Source organism: Helicoverpa armigera, chromosome 15 (genome assembly GCF_030705265.1).
Source record: "Helicoverpa armigera isolate CAAS_96S chromosome 15, ASM3070526v1, whole genome shotgun sequence".
NCBI classification, from domain to species: domain Eukaryota; kingdom Metazoa; phylum Arthropoda; class Insecta; order Lepidoptera; family Noctuidae; genus Helicoverpa; species Helicoverpa armigera.
In genome coordinates, this window is record NC_087134.1 from 8,719,341 (window position 1) to 8,747,123 (window position 27,783).

The following is a 27,783-nucleotide window of genomic DNA, read 5'->3' on the forward strand; positions in this document are numbered from 1 at the left end:
CCTCATACTCGAGAGGTTGGTTCCTTACCCACTACGAGTATTTTTTTTCATAGTGTGTTTATGTATTTACATGATAATGTGTAGTTACCTGTCGAAGGAGACAGTGACCCTGTATAACCGTTCCGGCTCGGAGCATGGTGGCACCGCGGCGGGCGCGCGCACCACTCCGCTCAAATGGAAACCTGCAACAATTAACATCATTAGTAAGCAAAATGGCATCAAAATCATAAGAGAATTACGCACACAGATTTGACAGAGTTTACGCATTTTCAGCATAATGACATTAGCCAAGTAGATGATGATTAATATAGGATCTGGAAGAATTGTATGTTATTTTTAGCAATAATAACTCATTGAGTACTTATTGAGATCTGTACGTCGATTCTATAAAATTCAGACAACAACTCGCATTTCACTTCGCTACTCACTCTCACTTCACATTCGGTTCAAAACGTTCTAAAAGTCATCTCATACTTTATCTGTCAAAATCTCGAGTTTAATTTAGTTCAACTCGCAAACACGCTCGCAAGAGTAGCGCTAGTGTAGTAAGTAGTAACTCACGGCGGATTCAGATGCGAAGTTTAGAATGAAGTCTTATAGAATCACACTGTTGCCATCAAAAATACCTTATAGTACCTATATAGTTCCATAATGTGCGTTCAGATACCAATTTACTACAGTTCAGTGTGCCAGCAAAAACTGGTGAGAAGAAACCGTCAGATATTCCAGCTTTTTACCGAATTTCAATTTAACACGGAAGCAAAACGAAAGATATTAAACGACTATTTTAATGGGAACGTAACTTTGATGGCATGGCGACTATACCTGTTCCTAAAATACCATAGAGCAGAGAGCTAGTCCCTTACGACTTAACGCGGAAAACATATTAGAAAGTATATCTGCATCAACTTTAACGACTCCAAAACTGTTTAATATTTTGTAAATAGCCCATTAGAGCGGCAACAGTTTACAAAATAACTGACTGCCATTAATATTTTACGGGTTTGCTGTTAAATTTTGAACGTAACGAACTTAAGTGGTCATATCCTGAGGATATTTTTGAAATCAACCTGTTTAAAGGATAAACATTCTATTTTAATGATGACCTAATTAATTTAAGTTTTGCATTCGTAGCTAGTGTGAAACTCAGCCAGGTTCATTTATAGATATGAGTATATCTGTCAAGTACTCAAGTCTAACTCAATAATGCGTGTAAAATTGCAATTTGTGCACAACCAACGATGCGTGGCTAACCACTAACAGGGATACATGGCAATTTTATAGCTCATAGATACTTCAAAAAGAAAAATAATACCAAGAACCGCAGTCCACGATATTTTCAATAGCTCCAAGACCAAATTATATAATACTCTGGTTTCCAAACTAATTTAACGTTCTCACGAACACGGAAAAAGACTTCTGATTCAAGTGCATTCGATCACAATGTACTGGCACCCTAGTTATTGGACTGAATAGATTCGGTAGTACGAAATTGTTGGAGCCGAGTAATCGAGCATCGAGTTCTAAAGCGAATCGATTACGATTCGTCAGGCTTTGAAATTCGAACTCCTTTGCTTTTGTGCAACTTTTTTTTTGTTTCGCAGCTCTATTTTTTCTTTTTTTAAACGCAATGTTATAGCGTTTTTTTTTCTTCACTAAAATGCGTGATATTTAGGTTGTTCAAAAAATATAATTGTGATGGTTTCGTAATGAAGGAATGCCATTTTTTACGGGTCTCAAAGAAGAACGAGGTTCTCTATTCGAAGGAGACTGTTTTATATTTCACGCTTATATTTTGCTAAGAGAAGTTAATTTTAAAGTGGATCAAGTAGTTCTGCAAATTCGTCGACGTGACCCATCGAAGTGTGCCTAACCTAATTTACTACGCACAAATGCATCTGGCCTAATTTGCACGAAATGCTTCGGAACTGACTCAATATCGATAATAAAATCTTTCGTAACAATACGCATGTCCAATGCAAACACAACAATAATTTACAATCAATTTATATAAATCTAAAAAATGTAATTGAAACGACCGGTTTGAGTAGAACGCACCAAGTCAATTATTGATTATCAGCATCAAGAACGAATTGAATATTTTTTTATTGGAAACACAATCAATTACTCGAGTGTTCGGTGCGATAAATCGAAAACGAAATCGATCGCAACGACAAAATGGCGACGAAAAAAACTATTTGAAGGCATTTGTTTGACGAACAATTCTAGTTAAAACCACATTTAGAAGCTTTACGGTCGAATTTGGGTTGTTCCTGAAGGTAGAACTAACTCTCGAGATAAATAATGGTTTTTGCTGCGAAAAAAGTTGAATAAAATTGTTAGCACAGCTGCTTTGGCAGGGCGTTTTTAGAGCCCCCGCAGACCACAGACTTTTTATCGGCCGATAGTTTGGTCGGGCTCTTAATCAGTACGCAGATGTAAGCAAGTGCGCACACTATGACGATTTGGTATCGGCCGATAAACAAGTTTGATGGGCTTCCCGATTCCATTCAAACTAAACTGTCGGCAAACTATCGGCCGACCGTATAATCAGTATTGGCTCCCTACACACATGACGATTTTTTAGTCGGCCGACTAAGCCGATAGTTCAGTTCGCTCCGAGCTTTGACAGCGAATGGTCGGTCGCGCGTGTTTTGTAAAATGGCGTCGCCACGGAGGAGAAAAGACTAGCGGAGGTGCCCTAACGTAAAATCTCCTAACAAAGCAGCGCGCCAAAATTCGGGTGAGCGGGGGACGAGGAACGTTACTGGCTCCACCCGTGCTACACCCTTATACGCCTTTTATGGGAAACCACCCATTTTTTGTAAATCCATCTAGCGTGGAATAGGATAATTAAAATCTAACCCTAAACTAACATCGATCACTAGTGACATACTCAAAAGTAAAGTAAATACTCAAAATTAATAATTCTTTAAAAATAGTAATTGAATTAGAAAGTTTGAAGAAGCATTCGTTTGAAATGAACGAAGAAAAAGAGAGAGATAAAAAAGTTAGAAAAATAATTGTTATATTAGTATTATTTTGTGCGCAGAACTTGCCCCACAACAATTTATTTACTCCCCCAGAAATGAAATAGGTATAATTCTACTAGGAATCATTAAACGGAGACTCGATGAAAAATATTTTTTATTCACCACGGGTCTAAAATACCCCCATGGTGTAATTTCAGTATCAACTTATGTCATTGTGTTAGTTCATCTACTAGCCACTATGGCATCACAAGCACGAAAATTCGTTCTATTTGTTCTAGAACCATGCTGCGCTGACTGTTGTTATTTTCGATGTTGCCATATTACAAAATTTACCAAGAAAAATGGGAATTAAAATTATAGGGACACTGTTTATCAAATTAGAGTTTTCACAACTGTATCATAACGGCGCATCCACTAAATAGCAGACTTTATGTGAGTCGGATATTGCTCTAAGTAAAGGTTCTTTCAAAAAGTATGTACGGCAAGAGAGATATACCTATGTAAAACATTACTGATGATTAGTATAAATAAATCTACGCTAATTTTCGTCACGTCTTATAGGTATTTGCTATAATTTTTGGAGCCATTGCAAAAATACTGTTTTTATAAAATGTAGTCTTAGATCTTATTACATGTAACTGATCACAACCACGCTGACTGGTTAGTAAAAGAAATACTAGTTAGAGTTATGATTCATTTTAAGATAATTGCAGCTTTTTTAAATAAGACCTTTTTTATGGGTGATTGAATTTTCGATGTCTGGTAGCACTTAATTTTGTAACGGGTCTCTCTGTCTTGATGAACATAATTTTACTTCAAATATACGTAAATCGACTACTTACCGAAAGATGGTGTTTTTATAATTTTAAATTTTCATGATAATATATCATATGTTTTGGTTGGTAAATAATCTATAAAAAAACTTGTAGGATGCAAGGAAAAATGAAGCTGCTTTTTAAGGCTAAAATTGGTACCAATAATATACATTGATTCAAGATTCAAACGAAAATAATACAAATTCACTTAAAGGTTCTAGAAATGCAGCTAGTCGACGACAGATGTCTCTAGCAAAAAATATGTTTTAAAGGTAAAATATTAATTACACGTGAAATGTTATCTTATGGTATGTTTGAGTTCGGATCCTGAGTAATTTCTACAATTAATGATAGCGCATTTCATCGTTTTAATCGAGTAACAAATAAAAACTGTTGAAATTGTGGTAAAAATACAACTATGACAAGATGTCAGTTAGATGGGAAGGACGGTACATGGGCGGTGTCCAGCCACGCCTGCCGTGACGTAGTCGTGACGTATTTGACCTACCTGAAGGCGCGTGACCTACCTGCGTTAGGGCATCTCCGCTAGTCTTTTCTCCTCCGTGGGCGTCGCCCAATTCTCAGTCACTTATTTCGGAATCTTCGATCGTAACTTTTTATGTTATGCGCTAGTTATGCTCATTCGACAAAAGGCGAATTTTTTTTTCGGATAATCGAGTAATTTGGAATGCATAGTGTAAAATTTTCCATGTAATAATCTATCACTAAAGATAGGATGCACCCAATACTCTCGGGATCTCTTTTTAATTTTCCTTCTCCGGTGTATGAGAGCAATAATAACATTTCTATGCAATGTTTTATTAATTTTCATTGTGCGGTGCGACCACTCTTTTCACCAGTTGGTTAGAAACCAGCAAACAGTCGGCAGATAGTTGCTATAGTTTGCGCACTCATCACCGACTAAACTGTTTAGTTGGCTCGGTGTGCGTACTAGCAGGCCAACCCGATTAAACTATCGGCCGATAAAAAGTCTGTGGTCTGCGGGGGCTCTTACTGCGTCGCAATTTATCGCTTATCATCGCGGGGTATCGCATCACTCAGGATTATTTCTGACAACAAAAACTTACGACTTGGCTAGGCGTTTTTCATATCGAAAATCAATGGTTTGTTTAATAAATTACTGCAATTAATTACATTTATATCAAGTTCTCTGTTAAAGTTTTATGAAATTGTTATCGAGAAAATTGATTGCATAAGACAAGATAGGCTCTAGGCAGCAACCGCTATGGGAATGTTTTTTTTTATGCAAAATAACCAAAATACACAAGTACGTAAGAACCGCTGTGCGTGTCAAAACTAGAAATGGAAATCAGCACATATTTTGGTTATGTAAAAAAATCTCATCTAGCGTAATGGCGGCGTTTGCAAATTACATTCAAATTTGGAACGTGGTCGATGCTGATGCGACGGCCACGCGTACGGTCACGTTCGTTAATAAGAACAGGATCCTCTGCGTTCAGAATTAATTGAGGAAGTCCCATGCAATCAGAGTATGGAGTCTAGGACGTTGAATAATAACTACTTACGATATTGACAATTTTTAATTTATTATCAGTATTTTTGTAGAAAACACTGGTATCTACCTACTCAGCTACATCCGGTTAGACTGGAAGCCGACCCCAACATGGCTTGGGAAAAGCTCGGAGGAGGATGATGTAATTATTTTTGGGGCTTCAATTGTAACAACCGTCAATAATTTTTTTTACGATTGAAAATGACCAGAAATTAAAATAGATTTTATTTGCTACAAAAGTAAATAAAAGCCCAATAGCAGAGATTGATTCACAGGTTCAAGGTTCTGCTTTACAAATAAGTCATGCCATCTTTACCGTACAGAACAAAGACGCATACAGAGCTAAGCATCAGGAAATCAAAGGCTTGTCGGCCTCACAGCAAACCAGACTAACTGGCCTGCCGTTACTTAGTGAATGGCTACCACTAGGAGCTAGTCGCACAACTTGGTCGAGTACTCGTATATCAGTATCTAAGTATGTTGTGATTGTAAAGTACATCAGACAAGTTTAACCCCCGCACTCAGAGACATTTACAGCCTTACTTATAAAATAATAAGTTATACTTAAGAGATGTTTAAGAAAAAATCTTACTTATAAACGTGGCTGAAATAAATCATTTTCTTAGCAATGTCTTAAATGAGCTGTCAAATTAAGTAGCCTCACACCCTTGTTTAACCCGCTAATTAGCAAAATGGCTGGATTCTTACCAGCTGATTTTTCATTTCGGTTTATTGACAGCTCAACTTTTTTTTATATTTTACGGATGCCATTGTTGCCATTACACAACGTTTTGATGACAAATATTTTTTAAGCTACCAACATTCCGGTAGTGTTGAAATTAGTATGTTTTATGTCATTATCTGTTCATTACTTAAGACATGCTTAAGCAACGTTTATAGGTCAAAATAATTTAATCACTACTTAAGGCTTTAAGTAGTAATTACTTAAAACAATGCTTAGAAGATGATTTGTTGATTTTTATAAGTAAGGCTGTTAATGATTACTTAAGTCACTCCTTAGTGACAGATTCTCAAAGAAATTCTGCACTAAGGAACGGCTTAAGTAACCATTAAATGTCTCTGAGTGTGTCCATAAGAGTTGATGGTAAGTTTGTATAGATATCGTAACTCTCAATTTGAAAGGTTACCGGTTACTGATAAAGTCTGTAAAAGCCTATCAGAACTTATCAGAATGATACTCTATAACTTTGGATTTTACTACAATCGATATATGCAGTACTTAGAAATGAACAGCCTTACTTATAAAAATCAACAAATCATCTTCTAAGCATTGTTTTAAGTAATTACTACTTAAAGCCTTAAGTAGTGATTAAATTATTTTGACCTATAAACGTTGCTTAAGCATGTCTTAAGTAATGAACAGATAATGACATAAAAACATACTAATTTCTCAACACTACCGGAATGTTGGTAGCTTAAAAAAATATTTGTCATCAAAACGTTGTGTAATGGCAACAATGGCATCCGTAAAATATAAAATTAAAAAGTTGAGCTGTCAATAAACCGGAAATGAAAAATCAGCTGGTAAGAATCCAGCCATTTTGCTAATTAGCGGGTTAAACAAGGGTGTGAGGCTACTTAATTTGACAGCTCATTTAAGACATTGCTAAGAAAATGATTTATTTCAGCTACGTTTATAAGTAAGATTTTTTCTTAAACATCTCTTAAGTATAACTTATTATTTTATAAGTAAGGCTGGAAATATTTTGTCTATTGTTTTTTCTTGAATAACAGCCAGTTTCTTCATCAAAAGTTAAAGTCAAAGTAATGTCTAAAGTTAAAGTAACGTCAAATTCAATTTTTCTTTTAGTTTTGTTGTCACTTTAGCCTTGAAAAAACGAATTTGACCGTTACTCTTACTTTAGACATTACTTCAACTTTTGATGAAGAAACTGGCCGGTGATGAATGGAAAACATAGTTTATTAAATCCTTATTTTAGTCAGAAGGCAAATACAATGAGAGTGTTTAAGTTTAATCAGTTATTATTTATTATGCTTTTCACGACATATTTAAATAAATTCTGGAGGCTTACATATATTTAAAGCTCAAAATAAGAAAGAAGTACAGAACTGGCTACTATCTAGCGTTTCGTTTTGTTGAATAGTCTTGTAATAAAAGCGTATTCAGCTTTTATATTATTCTGGTTTTGCATTCAGCTACCTTATGAAAAAGACGCTAACGAGCACTTTTGTGAAAGGATTATAAAATAAAATCTTCCCAGATTAGCCCATTTTGTTACCTTCTGTAAGCTACAGAAACTGTACTTATGTATACCTTCAGCTAAGGAACTACTGGATTCATTTCAAAAATCCTTTCAGTTGTAGATAGGTAGTCCTTTTATCGAGGAAGGCTACTTTTATCCGGGAGTGTGAAGTAATTCCTACACTATGAAATCGCTGGCGGAAGACAGTATGTGTCTGTGGGGCCGAAGCCAAGACGCTGAAGCCCTTTAAGACAATGAAATGGTGACACAAACACTTTATTATTATTGTTATGTTTCCAACTTGTAAAAAGTTTAGTTGCAAGGCAAGCCCAACGTTGGGCATACTTGACGGTCTGATAAATTCCGTAGGTGGTAAACTGATAATTCCCTTATCAAACAGATCAGCATAGTAATAACACAATTACGTATAATTACAGTTGATTGGCGAGTTAACAATGGCGGCCGCCTTGACCCCGCTATTGACCTAGATCTATGCAGGTCAAATTACAGCTGTACGCTCGAGCACATAGGTGTTACGCTCAGTACTGGATTAGTGACGTGTTGTGACTAGTGACGTTTGTTAGTGAGTGTACCTGTGTCGGATTTCGTGTGACTTGGTTTAGTAGCTAGATAGTGCAAAGATTTTTATTATGTGTGTTTTGCTTATCAAATTAAATTGCATAGAATTAAAAATTCTGTGCACTTATTTAAAGAAAATCAGCCTTTACCTAATTTTCCTTCTAAAATAATATAAAACTTTATAATTAAAAAAAAATAGGTATACCATAATAAAAAAAAATTGTGAAGATTTTCTCTGCTTTCTAACTAATTAAAAATACAGATGTACACAGTGTGTAAGTTGGTTAAAATCTCATGTATTCGTTCAAAATACAAGTATATGATGAATTCCATATGCTTAAGGTAGAGTTAAGTTCGTTACACTATACATAACTATCAAATCAACACATAAACTGGAATTTTATTGCCCACATATTTCGCCTACCAGCGTGAAAGACATATATTTAACGAATTTATTAATGTTCGAACTCATTTCGAGGATGTCCGATGTTTTAGAAAGTTGTTAGGTTTAGAATTACAAATACAACGGCTTTCACGACTTTAATATTCGGTAAAACGACTTCATATTTCCTCACATTTATAGTTATGCCCCAAGTTTTAACAAACACGACTCAAAAAACAAAAAAGCCTAATGTTTCTTTATTTTTATGCCCAGATTATTATAGCTTAAATAAATTGATGTAAAAACTTTGGTTTTAAGAAAAAACGTGTTTTAGTTAATAACTACGTAGTAAGTTGGAATATTATATAGAAAAGGATGGTTATTGCTGGAGTTCAGTGCGTCATAAAGTGGCTGGAACTGGTAATTTTTGGGTAAATGCCATAAATTTTCGAGTAATAACAGTACGCGTCGGGCTGCGCGCTATTCGTTTTTATTTACGACTGTACTTGTTTCACATTCAGCCGGTTATAACTTTTGTCCGCGACTGTATTGTGATTTTTATTTTAATTTTTTTATAACGCTATCTGTATTCCGTTGGTTTTTATTGTTCTTTGTTGTGGAAATTGGAAGCTTTCGCCATTTTTAAAGTGTTATTAAGGTTGCTTTAATTTTAAAATGTACAGGGATAAGCCATTATACCCCCTATTAAGAGAAATATGGGAATAATTAGTGTATTGTGTTCGTTATTAAAATAAATAGAGACTTATCCGACATCTGTGTAGGTAGAGTGGCTTATAAAGCCACTCCGGAATATATCCTAGTTCCACGAAAAAGATAATCCTGATTATTTTCATTATCTACAAGCCAGCAAACAAATGTAGAGATAATTATTTAGCAGGTAAATAACAAAACAAAAACTTAAAGTATTAACGGAGTAAGGATATACTTAATCGGAAAGCAAAACGGCAACACTACGATTACGAATTAAAACGAGTTCATCACCTAGGTACTTACATTATTGTTATTACGTAAATAAATAAGTAGAAATAGAACAGTAAGCCGTTCTATTTGTGTTTGTTTATCAATAAATACGTATACTATAGATACACAGACGGTATAGTATCCAGATGGCCCACTTTTGTAAGCGCGTAAGTGTGTGTGTAGCAAGAGCTATGATCGCGACCGATTTGTTTACATTAATCACAAGAGCGAGGCTAGTGTGCGTCGGCAAGCTCGCTGTGTGAGTCACATCTTTACGTCACTTTGTTTACATCTACGTAAGTGTGCGTGGATACGTCACGTGGACGCAGTGCGCACGTGCTAGTGTGGGTGTGTTCGCGTGCTGTCCGTGACGTCACAGCGCGTTTCGTCACGCGCGCCGCTGTGTGGGTGAGTGTTTGTATAAGGCGTGTCGGTGTGAGCGCGGGCGTGTCAACCGTCAAGTCAATGTTACATTTTTGTGACCTTAACCGTCAGACATATTGAGAATCTTTGTCCTTATGCATTTTATAATTAGCGTCTAAGGAAATAGTTTGAGTTTTTATCCATATTTAGTCATTATATTATATTGTGTAATATATAGACAGGCATTCCATTCATAGTAAAGAATTCAGTTTAAAGCTCTTTTAAGGTTCTGTCATAATAAAGAATATCGAACAATACTTTTCTAACAGACTTAATTTTCCTTCCGTGCCCTTCTTTAGTTTAACGAAGTGACTAAATAAATACGCTATTTCAAAGGGCATAGAAACTATTAGGTACCTACCTACCTAAATAATAGTAAATCGTTAAGAATTAGGTATAGGTACCTATACCTACTCTGCGAATAAAGACATTAGTAATTAATTAGCTAAATTATGCAATAGGTAGTGTTATAGATAAATAAGTAGGTAATCCATCTTATCAGTGCCGCAAAAGAGGAAAAAAACTTGTTAGAGCTATATTTCTTCCTCTAATAAATGAATAAACGATTTTGTGTCAGTTATCTATTTTTTCGGAAACAGGCTAATAATAACTGAATAAGTAGTAAAACCATGGAAAATACCTTTTTTGGCCAAATGTAGAGTCCAAAGTATGAATTACCAAATACCTGAAAACTCTAGGGAGCGGAAAAACCTATGATTTTGTGACCTTATGGTCAAAAGTGACAAAGACAAAGTTAAATATGGGTAAAATGCTGGACACCCAATATTATTTTCTTGTATTTTATTTATAATCTAGATTAACATTTTTGGTCAACTCATAAAAATAATGAGGAAACCAAACTCTATTATTTCTGCTAAACCCTTTAAAGGCAGCAGTGTGAACTGTGAAGATTATAAAAGTAAAACCGCATTACCATTTCAATATGGCCGCCACGCACACAAGCACACACGCAGGTAAACTATTATGAATTAATTTGTATGTGTACCACAGCCTAGCAATCCTAGTCATTATTTATGTTGCCATCACGAAATTAGAATTTATCACAATATTATTCAGCTTTTATAGACCTTAATTTACAGCCATATGTTTACATATACATTATCTAATCAGTTTTTTAGGTTATGTTGTTGAATTCAAAGGAAATTGTGAAATGTTTTTTTTAAGAATTGTGGATGAGTTAACGCTGTTTGGAGGCAGGTGACAATGTAAAAGGGATTGTGGATTGATAATGATGTTAAAAGGAAATTACGCTGGGCTGACAACATGCTTTAGAACAGGGTGGAATTTTGGAGTACCTAGCTGTCGAAATATTAAGGCTACAAAGTGCTAGAAATCTATAGCTCAGCTAAGCACGATGATGGTTAAAAAACTTTAGATGTGCATCTTGATAATGGTCTTTCTAAAAGTAGGTAGGTACTATCTGTAGTGAAACTAAAAACCCAGTAGGCTCTTTTGACTCCAGAATCAAGTAACGTTTCTTGACATTTTAGAGACATCTAACACCAGTTGATATAAAAGCTGTTTTCGTTCCAATATTAAAATAAAAACTTAGTTACAAACAGCGTAATGGTTTTGTTATTTTAATATACATACCTATATATTTTTTTAATATAAGGAAATTTCAAACAGCAAAATACAGGTTAATCAACAGTTATGGATCAAACAGATAAAGAAGATATTTTGAAGTTGACGTCATAGGTATCTTTATCTTTATACATAACCAGATTCTATTAATACACGTTTTGTTTGTTGATTATAATAAAACCTGATACTTTGTGTCACATGATTTCGTGATTAAATAATAACACAATTACGTATTTACAACAAGGTTCTTTAAAAGAATGCGATGATAAATGAATTGTTTTGGATGAAGAGACCTCAGTGTAGCGTAATTCTGTAGATTTTTATGGAAGCCATGGTCGATTGGGCTTGTGATTCTAATTAAACTTCATACTGGCTATGGTGGATTTTACCACATTTTTCAAACTATATTGCAGCCCTATCGATCCTGGGAAGTACCCTAAGGTAACCCTAAAATGTACTAGACAAAGCCTGTAGTACAAAGAAAAGAGGCTTTGATCACCACATAAATGGGGTTACTTAATGGGCCTTTCTAGGATCGATGGAGCTGTGGTTTAGCCACGAACCAAGCTCTAGGAAGATTGATAATCGTATCTACATCCAATTACCCAGTAGGAACTGAATTATTATTATTTTTTTCAAACTTTCCGTCAGGATTCTAAGTTTACCAGGAACTAAAATTCTAAATTACTTTAATCACGAATTCAGTATAAAACATAAGAGAAGAATATATAACTTCTGGAGCACTTTGGGATCCGTGGCAAGTCTTTGAAACACTTTGAAACAGAATTAGGACTGCAGCATGCACCCATTAGACCTATTTATCCTTATCACGTAGCTAGTCAAATTACCAGCAAGTTAAGCCAATTGACACGGCGATAATGCATTCAATTACAACGCTGGGCGACAATGACAAGGTCGTATGAGTTGATAAGAGATAATTAGACCTGTATTGCCGACTGTTATCAGGGTATCGATTGGGGTATTGTTGGGCCAATGTTTGATAGGGGGCGAAAATAGATTATATGTACATGCCTGCAAAATTATCACCAGTCTTGGCAATCGGGTAAAAGACACATGCGCCAGAAGCGTTAGTGACAGATTAAGCGTAAATTAGATCTGCTCTGTTGGTGATTGCAGAGTTCCAACATCAAGAGACATAGATGGCGTACAATAAAATAGTAAGGCTTTCTAATGTCATCGCTCATGTATACAATAACTAAAAATATCTCTGTATTGTTCTATGTTAAAATATGGTATGGTATATATGTATCAAAATAAATGTTCCATTTCAACATTTGCTCAAAAGTTTGTCCAACTCATTGGCTATAGTTAGCTATTGGTGTACGTTGTATTGTAAGTAACAAGTGTTTGTAAACGCTTAAACATCTGCGACATCGGGACCGACCCTCAGGGAGGGGTACAACCCTACAAAAATATATTTTCAGCCTACTCTACCAAGCTGCCAAGCGATTTTGATCCCTATCCCTATACAATAAGCTTGATGGTTACGAAAAAAACTGTTTGGTAAGTGTAGGGTCAGTTGGCAAAACTTGTTGCGACTTCGTTGTTGCAATGTGTAATCAATGTCGGATCAGTTGGTAAAATACGTTACTTTCAAGGTTTAGTAGAATTTCACTTAACGAATTTTTGTGTGTTAAAGGAAAGAATTTATGAATGAACACTGAGGACTGAAGCCGACGTAAATAACGGATACCTTATTCCATTTTCGATTTGTAGTTATTTCAGTCATAACTTATACCAAGGCAATATTCTTGAAAGTTCCAAGAAGCCATGTAGAGAAATGAAAAATGACCTAAACAGTTTGGAAACACTTTCAAACTTCTAAGACATTCCTAATGCTAAAACCAACATATTAGCAAGAATCACGACTTTACTAACTCTAGTAGCATACCCATCTACAGTGCAAGTATTCGTGGAAATATCAGCCGCCAATCTAGTTCCACCTCCATCCAGATTTGCATGCAAGCATGTTGCTAGAACAAGTTATCATGGCTTATGGCTTGTAGGCACTACTTAGGTAGATGGTGCTATTCCCAGAGGTGTTGAAAATGGTAAACCAAGTGTCCTATGGTTGATCGATGGTGTAAGCTCGAGTATCGATCATGTAGACAGAAAAAATGGAGTGTAGAAAATTTAAGGAATTTCTTTAGAGGAACTGTAATTGATCAAGAAGGTAGGTTTGGTAAGGGGATATGTTAAGTTGAGATCAGAAAGAAAAAGCTTAAGGAAGCAATGGGAGGATATTTTGGAGAACATATAAATAAACGAGCAGTAAATAATGAAATGACTGATGGCAGAAAATAAGGCAGAATCCAACAAATGATGTCGATTCCAAATTGATTAAGGAAGACCTACGAAATGATGAACCGTTTTCAATTAGCAAAGGGTTTGCAATGATTGCAGGTTTTTTCCCGATTTTGCTTACGGATGGTAGATTTTTACAAAACTCTATTACTTAATGTCAAACGTTATAGTGCTTAAGTTACGTACGTACGTTTTTCGTTTATAAATAGGAATCTGGTAGGGTCATTTCGCCTGTTCGCGACCATCGCCCAGTTCGCGTCCATTTTGCCGATCTCCTTTAAAAAAACTTCGAAAACAAGATAATTAACACACCAATCAAACGAAAGATCATTACCGCTAATACGTTAATGTATAAGAGGCACGCACAGATAGACAAAAGTTCTGTGCGTCCAACCAATCCTTTTAGAAAAAATAATTAGTCTAGGCTCTTCAACAAGAAAGCGCAAACACGTTGAATTTTAGATAAAAATTTGTGTGCAGCGGCGTGTTTGATGGTAAGTTTTATATTGTTTTATGTGAATTTTAGGATAGATAGCTATTTCTACAGTTTAATGATGAATAAAGGTATAATGTTTTTTTATGAATTTGGTAATGTTTTTTATATTTAACGAATAAAATAAGGTGGACGCGAATTACTACATCGAATTTTACAAAACTTCCACTTTGCGTCCACAATGGACGCGAACTAAAACTATCCTCTATACTAATAAACCAAATTGCGTCCACTGTTTTCGTTAAATACTTGCTTATAAAAAATAATTAAAACATGGGTACTGTTTAATATATTAAGATTAAACAGTAAATTTTTATTTTTTGTTATTTTAAATTAAAAATCAACATTATCATCATTTAAAATTCACTTTAAAAAAATAAAAATAATTTTTCTCAACATTGGTTTAAGTAACTTAAAATTAGGCAATTAATTTTGCAACTTGAAAAATAAACAGTAATCAGTTCTGTTAATTTTACCCTAAAATCACAGGGAAAGACCCGCGTTGATTATAGTAAGTTTTTGGCCATATTAAATTAACAAAACAATATAACAATTTTGTCTAAACATACAACTAAAAGAATTGTTGAGTCAATAAATTATCAGACAAAGCATATTCTTTGAATATTTTTTTTATCGATTTATTCTTCTCTCGAATATCATTTAATGCTTTCTTTAAGTCTTCTTCTGTGTATGTTGTCTTTTCCTTCTTTTTTCCTGTATCCGAAGAACTTATCTTAAATGAAATTACTTAATATATTAAGATTAAACAGTACATTTTTTTTATTAAGATATATACGTGGTTATAATTAAATTATAATTAAATATTTAAATTATAATTTAATTATAACCACGTATATATCTTAATAAAAAAAAATACTGTTTAATCTTATTTTAAGTTACTTAAACCAATGTTGAGAAGAATTATTTTTTAAAGTGAATTTTAAATGATGATAATGTTGACTTTTAATAATTAAGTTTATTGTTAAATAAAGAAATTGATCTCATACAATCTTTCTTTATTAATTCTTAAAAAAATCACCCCTATATTCCTTTGCTAAGCTACTGGACGCGAACTGGACCATGGGTGGACGCGAATTGGATTTCGTGGACGCAAACTGGGTAAAACGCCTAATTTTGAGGTTTATCGATTTAAATAGAAAACGTAAGATATTTCTAATACAACTGAAAGTTAATCTTAAAATAGAGTATATAAGGAATACATTACACAAATTTGACATGGAAATGAGTGCTGGAGCATTTTTATTATCGCCGTCAAACTTGCCAACTGCACTAAATGGTCGCCAACAGGCGAAATGACCCTACTTGCTGTCTAGTTTGCACTACGAACTTTCGTGACTTTATGCTATTCTCCTTTACTTAGCTTTACTTAAATTTAAATAACCGAAACTGGTATTACAGGTTGATAATTAACCTATAAGATTATTATACAGTGAAAGTTCGTTTGGGTGGTAAAGTCTCGAAAACTGCGCGATCGTTTTCGATATCTTATCGTTGTTTGAAAGTTGCCTCGGAGTTAAGGATCTGGTTTGAATCATATTTCACTGGTTGTAAAAACATAATCATAATCGTCACGGTTATTATTGTAATTTTCCTAAAACTATGATATTGAATGTTTATGCTCTTGTTCGGGTCATGTTGAAGGTTTCCGCTGTCGATTTTTGCTCTTAGTAAATAATAACGACCTTTTGCTCTCAATTTTAAAATATCTTTACTCAGTGAACTAACTAAAAGTAACTTCAGAGACAACATTAACTGAAATTGCCTTTAAAATCTCTACTCTTTACCCCTAAACACATAAAAAGCGTCCTACGCACAGTAAATCCAATATCGTGTGTAGGCGTGTCGGGTGCGTTCCGATTCGCAATTGCTAACACACCTGTCTTACAGGTGCCGGAAATCTATTAGCACTTAACACGTATTCCGAACGTGCCCTTTGTTCCGATGCGCCGTTTGAACGCATCTTCACGGCGCCATGTTCGCTTTCGGATATTGACTATATTGTCTTTACTTGAATGTCGAGTTCCAAGCAAACTTGTTAAACCTGTGTGCCTTTAAAATGTAAGCAGACATGTATGCTCTAAACACCATACATTTGTTAAGAAACTGTTAAAATACAATAACAGTCTTCATTTATGTTAAAACTGCACTTATGTCCAATTCCAAACGGATTTACGAGAACATAAAATAAAACTACGCAATAAAATAAATAAACTAATGTTATTTATGATTAGTTTTAACTGCTAGTTATAATTTGGACCTTAACGACTTCTTAATAACTTGGGCATAATCATGTAATCTTGTGGCAAAGGTTGACGAGACAATCATTTTGTTTTTGTATCGCTTCAAGACGTTACAAAGATGGCGGGGTGCCCGCATGACAGCTGACGTTTTTTCCGCCGGTGACACTCTCGTTTCCATTAAATGGTGGTTTAGCGGCAAAACGGGGCAGCCACACTCGCATGCTAAATAATTTCCCGGACGTACAAAATTTATTACTTGCAAATGCTTTTTACAATGCAACGGCTGGTCAAGGGCTGTGGCTAGGGGCAAGGGCGGAAAGAGTTTTGCACTCGTTAATGACTCGTGGCGAAATAATTCAGCGTACTTGTCACGCATTGTATACAGTTAAGTCATTACTTATTACCTAACATGGCTACTTATGAAATGTACTGAATAGTGCGTTTAGAGGTCAAGACGTTTTATTTCATTGGCTAACTGTACTTCAAACTTCAGCTTTCATTCTTTTTGTAATGGTCTTTTTAGTGTTGAATTCCAAGGCCCGTTTTTTGTGACTTCATGGTTACGATCTTATGAACGAGGGCGTTTCTAAATCTTGCTTCGATTTTCACATAGATCGTGCAATCACTTGTCACGTCAGAAAATTTTGTAAGTTCGAGCAGAAAGTTCCAGAGAATATCTAGTCATAGACATGAGGAGAGTTTGTTCAATGAGTCTGTATCGCTATCAGTCTGATAATTTCTTTTACAATCATGACCTACACAACAATAAGATAAGAAAAACCCGATGCTTGAACTTAATTGTCTTACAAACCTAATGTCAATGGACCAAATTGTGCACTAAGAAGGACTTATATCAGTATTACTTTTTCTTAACAAATTAAAGTACGGCCCTGCACGGTCAAGCAAAAGGGGGAGATAAAAAAAGGACTGGCTTTACAAATGCGGGCCAGATGTGGCGATTCCAGGGCGACGCGCGACGTCTCAGGAACGGATAGCAATCGCCGTTGTATCGTAATAGCTAATTATTCCGACGATACTATCTCATTACGTCATTAGTTCCTGGAAAAAGGGATAGGCTGGTAAACTGTGGCAGCTGTCAAACCGCAGGCAATCGAAGACAAATTGTGGAAAGGGACCGTTGTTAATTTGTATGGGCAAGCTGTGAAATAACTGCCACGCGTGTCAACCCTAGTACTTAATGTTGGTGCTTTTGAATTTAGTTTCTGTATTATGAATATTTTAAGAACTAACTACATTTTAGGCCTAGGATAGTAAGATGGCTGGATAGTGTTTTTTTATGAAAACTGACGGCAAATTACTACGGCAAAATCATCTTTTCCTTTATAACGTTATCATTGTTTGTCTAAATAAGTCTTTAACTGCCTGCAAACGTGCGAACATTCAGCTATCGATAAAAAGTATTGCCAGTTGCGTAAATAACCTTAGATTTTTTGCGCTAGCAATGGCAACGTTCACATTATTTACTTTGGAGACAATGAACTCTGTGGGCTGGCTATTTATTATATTTTATATGCGTAGTATCTAGTATTATAATGTTGTTTGTTAAGCTTCTATTTACAACCACATTTTATTTAAAGTTTTTTTCTAGATCTTAATAGAATGAAATTGACCAGTTTATCAGTTTTATATGTATATCGTTGTTGAACGTATCAACTTTTATTGAATTTGTATTGCAGTTATCATATTCGTGGTGGTAAAATTACACGCTAGATATTTCTATCAGCAATATGTCAAAATCTCAAATTACTTTTCACTCAAAAACTAATAAGGTTAAAATTGTTATTGAATACGATATAATTATATTCCTTCAGAATAGTTCTCTCGCCACAGAAACTGAGTTTCATTAAAACCAATGATTTGAGTTTTTCTTCTTTTGAGTTTAAAATGTTCTCAAATAAATAGTCTTTGTAATAACTCGCTACATAGAATTCAAAAGAAATATGTAAATGAATATAATTTTTTTTCCAATACTTCAGTAAGTTTGGTAACTTGGGTATATCTTTGCAGTATTCATTGGTCTGCGTTCAAAATAGAAATCCGATCGATAAGAAGTCTAACTTCTGAAACTTGATTTTCAGATTATCCATTTTCTTTAAAAAAAATCTTCAAAATGTGAAATATTTTTTATTTAAATTATATATTTTCTTTGTAACGTTGCACCGTCACAAACAGCGGCCTATCTTAAATAGTTAAAATCTTACCCGTAGTTCAAACGAACAGTTTTAGTAACAGGAAGGACATGACTAGCCTGTGATCTCATTGGCAATTCCCGACTTACCTGTAACAACAAACAGACTTCATTAATGATAAATATACATATTATTATAGCACAGTAGTTAGAAGCCTAAAGATTAATGCTCAATCCTTCTCCGTGTGAGAGGAGGCCTGTGCCCAGCAGTGGGACGATAAAAAGGCTGTAACAGTAACAGTTAGAAGCCAGAAAGACAGCCAGTCTTATCAAGGGGTAAATGATTGCTCGGGTAACGTGGTTGAGGAGGTCAGATAAGCAGTCGCTTCATGTAGAACACTGGTACTCAGCTGCATTCGGTTAGACTGGAAGCCGACCCCAACATAGTTGGGAAAAGGTAGGCAGATTATTATAGCGCACTCGAAATAGATCTTATCATATCAGTGACTAAAGTAAAAATATATGGAGATATGGTTGTTTGCACCGAAAATTATGACGCAGAGGATTCACGAAAAATATTGCATGTTTTCGATATTACCTATATCTAAATCACGTCAATATCACGCACATGGGCATACTTAGCCATTTGCGTGCATATTAAACAACCTGCGATGTTTTTACGTTATTTAATATTTTGAGAGTTTTCTTCCCTATTCAAAAATGAGGTCGACCCGCGAATACTATCCACATAAAATCTGAAGATTCCCTATGAGTAAACATATTTAGGTTGATGAGCGAAACAGCAGACTACAGTTTTAGGCCCTTGTTCATCGATAACATGAATAGGTTTTTCGTAAAACAACAGTTTACTTAGAAACTTGTACCAACCTACATGAAAATTCGTAGTAAACAGGTGTTTTACGAAAATCGGATGTTTGTGTTGTTGGTCGACTTCAGTTACAATCATGAATGTCTTATCATCAGCAGAACCAAATTCTAGCTTGAGATAGGTACGACTAGACTATCAGACATATTTGTAAACCTTATCAGATTGGTATTCAGAGAGCACACAGTTTTTGTCAACATTTGTTTTGCGAGACGGATACTAGTTTAGTAAGTCTGTAAGTAGTTGACGACTTAACTGATTTGTCAAAATTCCTCGGTTATCATCAGGATTGTAGGATTGTATGCAACGGGCATTGACGGGATATTTAAGAGTTTTAGTCAGTGTCTGAAACTTACTTCCCTTCCTTACTGCTTTATATCATCATAAAAAAATGTTACAATTATCATGACAGAATAAAAGCTTCTTTAGGCACTTTTTGGGACGGTAGATCTTTGCCATTTTCTCCACAGGTCCGGCCTAAGTCAACATCCAAGATGGTTTGAATTTTTTCAGAAATCGGCGGTCAGATTATTATATTCTATGTTTTATTTATATTCAATAATTTCAAAGGAAGTTGGTATAATTCTGTTCAATACATTTAAGGAAGTTGCTTGAGAAAGAAAAGCGAAGAACGTTTCATTTTTTTCTCTGTCGTTAAAATCACTAATTATTCATAATACAGCCTGCAATTTTAACAGAACTTTTTGGCACACTTGAAGCCTAATTTAAAACATCCATTATCCAACTAGTAGATAATTTTGAACCGAACCTGTTTGGAACTCAATATAAATCTATGATTAGCTTCGAACGATGGAAAGTGCGACGGAAAGCCGCAAGTTTAATAATAAATCGTACATGTGTGTGAATGCCGGTAGGGGGCGACACCTGCCAGGAAGGATGTTAACAATTGCCACCGCTGAAAATCGGGATATTTTGCACTAAAGTGGTTTTGGCCTGGTACTTTACAATGTGAATTTTAAGTATGACATCATAGAGCTTGATATAATTACGCCTAGAACTCAAAATGTTTAAATCAGAACTTGCTTTCATGAGAAACGCACGTCGTCTGTGATGCAAGGAGTTTGGATTTAGGGAAACCCCATCAAAACTCTTTTCGAACGACTATGATAAAAAAAAATAGAAGAATTCCTTTTTCAAAATTCGAAATAATTAAAAACAAATCGAATTACAGGTTCTAAATATAAATTCAAACCAATTCCATTTCCAATAGCCGGTAATGATGCAACTGGCAGCATACGGGTGAAATTAAAAATAATAAAAGCGCTGGGCTACAAAAACCGCAGTAATCCAGCGAGGCTGGCTCCGTGAGAAGTGTTCCCGGATTGCGTAACGTTCCGTTATACGTTCCCGGACATATCACGGTTTCAATACTGCGGTTGGAGCAGAAAATGTGTAGACCCGCTTAATGTAAAGATAAAATAAAAACTATAGATATAAAACAAATGTTGTATGTTTGCTTAATTACCTAAGTCTTAACGTCTGTCCGGCTAACCCTAAGCATATGACAGGGGGTCGCCTATTCCGAATTTTGTGCCTAAATGGCACACTAAACGGGCATACATAAAAATATTAAAAGAAATGCTCCCACGTCCTTTCAAGCTGTCAGCCTCCAAAATTGGCACGACTTGGAAGTCAGTCGAACATTCAGTGGTAGGAGGTTCTTGTAATTCTCGTTTGCTGACCGATTTTAAACGTCAAACTCGTTCCTCCATACGCAGACTCCCACGCGAGTATCGAAATTATTGCTTAATTATACCGAGAGGTTTTAATGCGAGTTTAATAAGAGCTCGTATTTGAGCGGCCATTTTATTTTTAATTCAATAGGTTTCGTAAATTTTTTCGGATAATAATTTTGTGTTGTTTTATAGAAAAAATCCTAAACGTATCAGGTTTAACTTGCCCTTAATTTTCTTTTGATTTATTTGATAGCGCATCAATTAAGGCGTACATTGATTGAGATAAACTTTCAGCCTTATTTCTTTAGCCAATCCTCATATATACCGAGTTCTCCGCCATTTTTAACGGCTCCGACACTCACAAATCACATCCCAATCAAAACGGAGTACGATTTACAAAAATCGCTCGCGGGAAGCGATTAAGTATCGCGTGCGACGATCGAGTCCACATATCGATGCCGGGCGCGGTCACCGATTGATCAGAGCGGGGTCGGCGACCGCTCTCCCCGATCCTAATTTGAATTCGCGGCGTATTATCAGGCGGGAGGCCGTAATTGGATAACAATGAGGGCGCCAACCTCCCCCATTGGTGGTTTGGACATAACGCCTCTGCTGGGAAAAGTTTGGACGCGCTGATTGGCGGGAACGGTCATCTTGTGTAGTCAGTTGTTTGTGTGATGTTTCTTGGGAAATGTGCGGGTAGTAAGGTTTAATCGAATAGGGGTGCCAAAGTTTTGTTTGTTTAGATTTACATTAAAATAACATTGCTATAAGTATACCTCACTCGCTTATTTTCTTTTGCATAGCCTTGTGCTATTATTATAAAGGCTCTCAAATTGTATAGCGGTGATTCTGTAAAATTTCGAGCAAGATTAAAAGGAGTAAAGTTTAATTTGATCATTAATCTGGCGAAATTAATTTGCTAAAGCAAAATTGCCGCCGGAAATTCCGGCAATATGTTCACACGAAGTATTCCTTAGAAATGCGACAAAATGATAATCCTTGCGACAATGTTGGCATTGTCACGTCTTGTGCTTTGACATGAGTGGGGCGCATGCGCGGCGCTAACATCGTTACATGCCCAGTAAAGTGAAGCGCTATCAAGGGTGGCAGTCGTCACTGAAATTCTATTACGCGTTTTATACGCGGCCCGCGCCTTAATGCGGGAGGGGGTGTTATAAAACATGACCATTATGCCATGAGCCCAGGCATCACCCACCACTCCCCCTCAATAGCCCTCTAGAGTACGAGCTCAGCGGGCCGGGGGAGCTCGCCAAGAGTCGGCTGCGTCGTAAAACATTGAAATCTGCGTTTGGTAACTGCACCGGTTGCGAGGGCACGGCTTAGATGGCCGATTCGATTCGCGCAGTTTATTTTAAATTATAACAGATGTAGGGAAGGGTGGTTTTTAATATGTGTATCTGGATCACTGCAGATGCGGAGCTCTCACTGATTTAATGTCGTTAGAGCAGTAACCTTTGAAACTGCACTGCATTTACGGCCCGTATTCGTAAATTACCGAATAAACTAAATAAATATCTACTTAGATGTTCAAGAAAGTACCTACTCTGGTAGGCTATAAAGCCAAGAATTTTGTATAAAAACTAAAATCCGTAGAAGCAGCCTCTTTCGTTATAGCCATAAAACGTGAGTACACCTAAGCAAGCGAGGCGATAGAGAGCCAAGATAAAAACGTACAATTAATAGAATCCGGAGAACAAACACTGATACGTGACCGCTGAAGGACGGTTTCTAACTAAATAGCGTCGTACGTGCTCGCCCGAGAATCGAACCCGTTGAGGATTAGCGTTATGCTGAGCCACGGACGGGGCATTATGCCGTCACACGAGCCCCGGAGGTTTCAATCCAACTAGATGCTGCAACTAGATTGAATTTCAGCACTAATTGGGTTTCTGCAGGTTTTTCCCGTTTGTGTTTGCCAGAGGAATTAATTTTGGATTCCAATTCGATGCCGCAATCTATTTGAGTACTGTACGGCGAATTGAACAGGTAAAATATGGATTAACGCCATAATTTTGAACTAAAATAGTACATAAACACGTTCTTATCAAAACCTTATTTAAGCTAATCTATGGCTTTATAAGTCCATAACCACTATCAACCACAAACGCCATATCTCATCTTTTTCAAAAATAGAACACACGCCGCCATTAATCGAGAGATATTAAAAAAAGAATCAAATAATCTATTCCCCACTCAATCAACATCGGTGCGTCGTAAAAACGTGCTCATATTTTATACGGCAGACGTACATAAATCGTATGGATTCGGTGAAATACTGCTAAAAGTCCGCACGGAAAGTACGCCAGAGAAGTGCTGGATGCATCACAATCATCCACCATTTGTATGGACGCCGGATAATTATTTTCATAGACAAAAAACGTGTCTTTACCTGAGGAAAGAATGAAGGGCTTATACAAACGGTAGAATTTAGAGATTTTTAGTGAAATGCTTTCTGCTGATGTTCGATGATCTTTGAGTAGATTATAGTTTAGATTGATAAGATCTCTTTAAGCTCTTCTCATGAAATCTCATGTACTTATTTAACTAAATGTGTCTTCAGAAAATACTGACATACATTATCTGAAATCCTGAACACTAATTTCCATTATTTTGACACAGTATAAAAACAGCAAAATCCCAAAAAATAATCAGCAAAACGAGCTTGCGTAATGTCACCCAATTTTCTATTTCAACAAAAGCGAGTTCAGTAACATCCCAAGGTTTACCTGTCCAGTGATGACCAGCTAATGTTATACCCCTCCCCTGGGCGCTATAACCCTCCCTCCCAGGCAGACCATTTCCACCATTAGACTTAATCAGAACTTATGGTCTACCACGCCTAGATGTTGTTGCTTTTTCAGCCTTTTGGGAAACTGGTTTGTACCGGTGCAATGCGGTTCGGATATATCATTGTTACCTGTGTGTTATGTCGAGGATATTGTTTTATATGTTTCGGTACATAATAAGACCGAAATAACATGCCACTATTATAGGGAATTTAATTCAGTATTGAATTCGTTTGTTTTTTTGTGCAACACCATCCATTTAATCCCTTTATTCCCGATCTAAACCATTGTTACCACAGCAAAAAAGGTTTAATCTTTATTATTTTACAGTTGGGAGTATTTTTAGCGACACGAAGCGTGGTCACCCGCGTGCTAAGCTTGGTAATCTGCACAACAAACAAGGGTGCGCTTTGGTTACATACGTTTTTGTGGCACGCACAGCCAGCCAGCATTCGAAACACGAATACAGAATTGGATCTATACAAATGGAGACTTTCTCGTTTTTGCAATAGTTTATCGGTAGATGGGTTCTAAAGCTGTTCTAAAATTTTTGGTTCTTATATTCGGTGAGTACACTGTCTGGTTCTATCTAAAGACGACAAAAATCGTCCGGTTTTTCAACAAAAGGATCCAAACAACTCAATCTGCAATAAAAATCAGAGCGGTAGAGGGTTGTATGGCACATACCTTTGCCTCTGAACAAAGAATACTTTTTTGTTCTACTTTCAAACATCGAACTGCGTACACTCGCAACGTCCCAACTATCCGGTTATCATTATCACGTTTGAAAATAGAACGCACGCGAGCCAGCCAACCAAGTAATCGGGCAAAAGCTTTTATACGTACGACCAACGTAGCCTGACCTCCCAGTTTACACGCCCATTTCCTTCTATAGCCTCTTTTATGATGCCTAGCGGGGGCCGAGGGGGCCTTTTTATGGTGGTATTAGTTTAAAGGCCCCAAGGCACGGGCTCACATGTGCCCGAACAGATAAGCGGCGGCATCCCCACTCGAAAACTTGTTTAGTCGGACCGATAAGTTGGTATTGTCTGCGGGGGACGGCTCGCAGGGCCGACGGAAAAATTTGTTCGTGTCTAACATTGTTTTCATTAATCTGCATTGTTATTGAGAACGTTTTATTTCTTTGCTTTGTTAGAATTGCCTTCAGAATGTCGTAGACTGGTTTTATGTATCATCACGAACGAACGTGAGGTGGCGGAACAGTGATGAACGTGCGCCCGTACTTGTGTTCCGTACTTAGATAAATAAATGCCAGATAAGATTGTAGTCATTTAACTCGACAGCCTACGTTGTGCATTACAATATCATGTTTGTGCAGAACGTTCGCTATCTTTTGCGAATTCCTACGCCCACTACACTGACCTACTGGTAAAGTTAACTTTATAATAAAACCATGATTTTATGGTACCAAAAAAGTCCCATTCGGAATAGTCTCTACCAGCACGCATGCGACCTCGACCAAAACAATAGTTTGCCGAACCCGTTTCGCGATCGCACCATAAAATTGAATTATAAGCGATTCAGAAAATTAGTCTCCGTCAAAGTTTAAGCCGGTTTACAGTTACAAACTGTATCAATCCCTCTGCTGTAAGCCAGTAACATAAATTTCTAGCCCTAATTCAGAGAGCACGGCTTAAGACGCGGGGGAGCCAGAACAAAGATCGATATCAAGTGCCAATGGCGCCAATGTGTGGCCCCCTCGGCCTAGAGCGCCATTAAGCCAGACCTCTGACATTCTACAGCGATTCCCTGGCGGCGTTTAGTTGTAAAGACGCGAGGGGGGAGTGGGGGCTCAATTTATGTCGGCCATCAGCGGGGTGCGTTCCGTTTATGGTGTAAGATTGTGACGCATCTGTTCCGTTGCATAAAATATGAAATTTAAAAACAATGGACGAGCGTGGGGACGCGTTTGCATTCAGAATTTATTTTCGGATAGGGTTCATTCTGGGAATAATTTGTGCTGCTATTGGAAACTTTGAAGTTATATTTGGGCACTTTGCAAGCTGTTTTGTAGCTATAGGTACATAGAACATTACATATTTTGCAACCAACGAACAAGCGCTACGAACTAGCTTTTGCCAATAACTCAATCGCCAAAATTGAATATTTTTTATACCACTATAAATATTAAGTTTACCCCACGTAGGCATGGGCATAACAACCAATGCCGAAGCATCTTGCTTGAACCACTTCAGTTTGTATGAGAAGTGGGCCACTTAAGCAGCGGCTCCTAACATTAATACTCTTCTAAGATCGATGCTGTGAGGATGTGAAATAGCTCCCGGATGCTCTATATTGCCGACTGCACAAGTATGTAGATAAGGAATAAACTAAAGTAAAAAAAACTATAGAATCGGTTTGATTTGAAATTGAATTTGTTTTCAGTAATTATCATTTCAAAAATGTTTTTTTCTAAGTGAGGAGAATTAGATCTATAAAGTTACTGTAGGTAGTCTGTAATACTACACAAATACTCCTGTAAATAAGGATTTTTTAGTTTTTCCAAGTACACTCTTACTTACTATACAAGGTAAATTAAAAAAACTTCCCAATCCTACTCTCCTCACAGAGAATAAAAGATGTCCATAAAATAACTAATTCCTTGTTACAAAAGTCGGCAAAAGAAATGTCCAGTGAATGCATGTTTTATGACAGTAATGCAGGGTCCGTGTACAATATATTATTTATTGGGAGAAAGGGTCATGGGGAGACTAATGAACTAAAAGGGACCGTTAAGATCATTTGGTTTGTTTAACTTAATATTTATATGGGGAGGCTTCCTGCTTTTGGTAAACTATGGCTTTTCTCGTTTTGTTGTAGAATCTGCATTGATGAATAGCTTATAGCTAGGTACTACCTACACTATTTCACGCGGTGTTACCTACTAAATATTACTTCTATGTACTTATGAAATATCAATAGTGCTAAATAAAAATGGTAGAATCTAAGACAGTTGATCAGTGGTTTGCTTCGGACTCTATCTCCTTATTTTATAAAATATATTAAAGCTTTTGGTCTCATCAGGCTTATTTTTTCATTTATACATAAGAACATGTTTAAAAGCATTGAAGCTCAGATCTATAAACGCTAGAATAACTAAAGCAATAAACATTTATTACCCACAAATTACCTCAAAACCTTTCGACAGTCTACAAAACCTACAAAATCGTGGTCCTAACTAGAAATAGCTCAGATAAAGTAATTTTAATCAGACAAACTTGTAGTCAGCGGTGGGCATTCCTATGTGTCGTGTGGGGACTGGGGTAACCACCCCGGGTGTTAGCTAGCCCTGAGGTGTGGCTCCGCCTGTATCTTGGGGATTTTATCGCGATGCCGAAGCAATGTGTAACAGTCTTTAGGGTGGTTATGTAGTTCGCGTTTGTAGAACATTTGAGGAAGATTGGTAGTGTATGATGTTGTAATGTTAAAGATTGTTTTGAGTTATCCCTTTTCTTTCTCTAATTTAGTGAAGAAAATAGTTTAACTATTGATGTGTTTGAAATTATCTCTGCATTTTTATCATAGTTTCATTGCTGAATTTTTTTTTATGTATTTGGCGTGGAGATAGATAGAAATTCGAGGAAAGAAAATAAGCTTTTAATAC

At 36.3% G+C, this 27,783-nt stretch overlaps 1 protein-coding gene across 1 annotated transcript in view; it reads right to left on the reverse strand.

The window, feature by feature from the left end:
* The window catches only part of LOC110379721 (zinc finger SWIM domain-containing protein 4), a 62,004-nt gene that overhangs the window by 15,420 nt on the left and 18,801 nt on the right, over positions 1 to 27,783 (reverse strand). Inside the window, 1 exon segment of the mRNA XM_064038058.1 lies at positions 89 to 182. Coding sequence (XP_063894128.1) covers positions 89 to 182 — 94 coding nt within the window.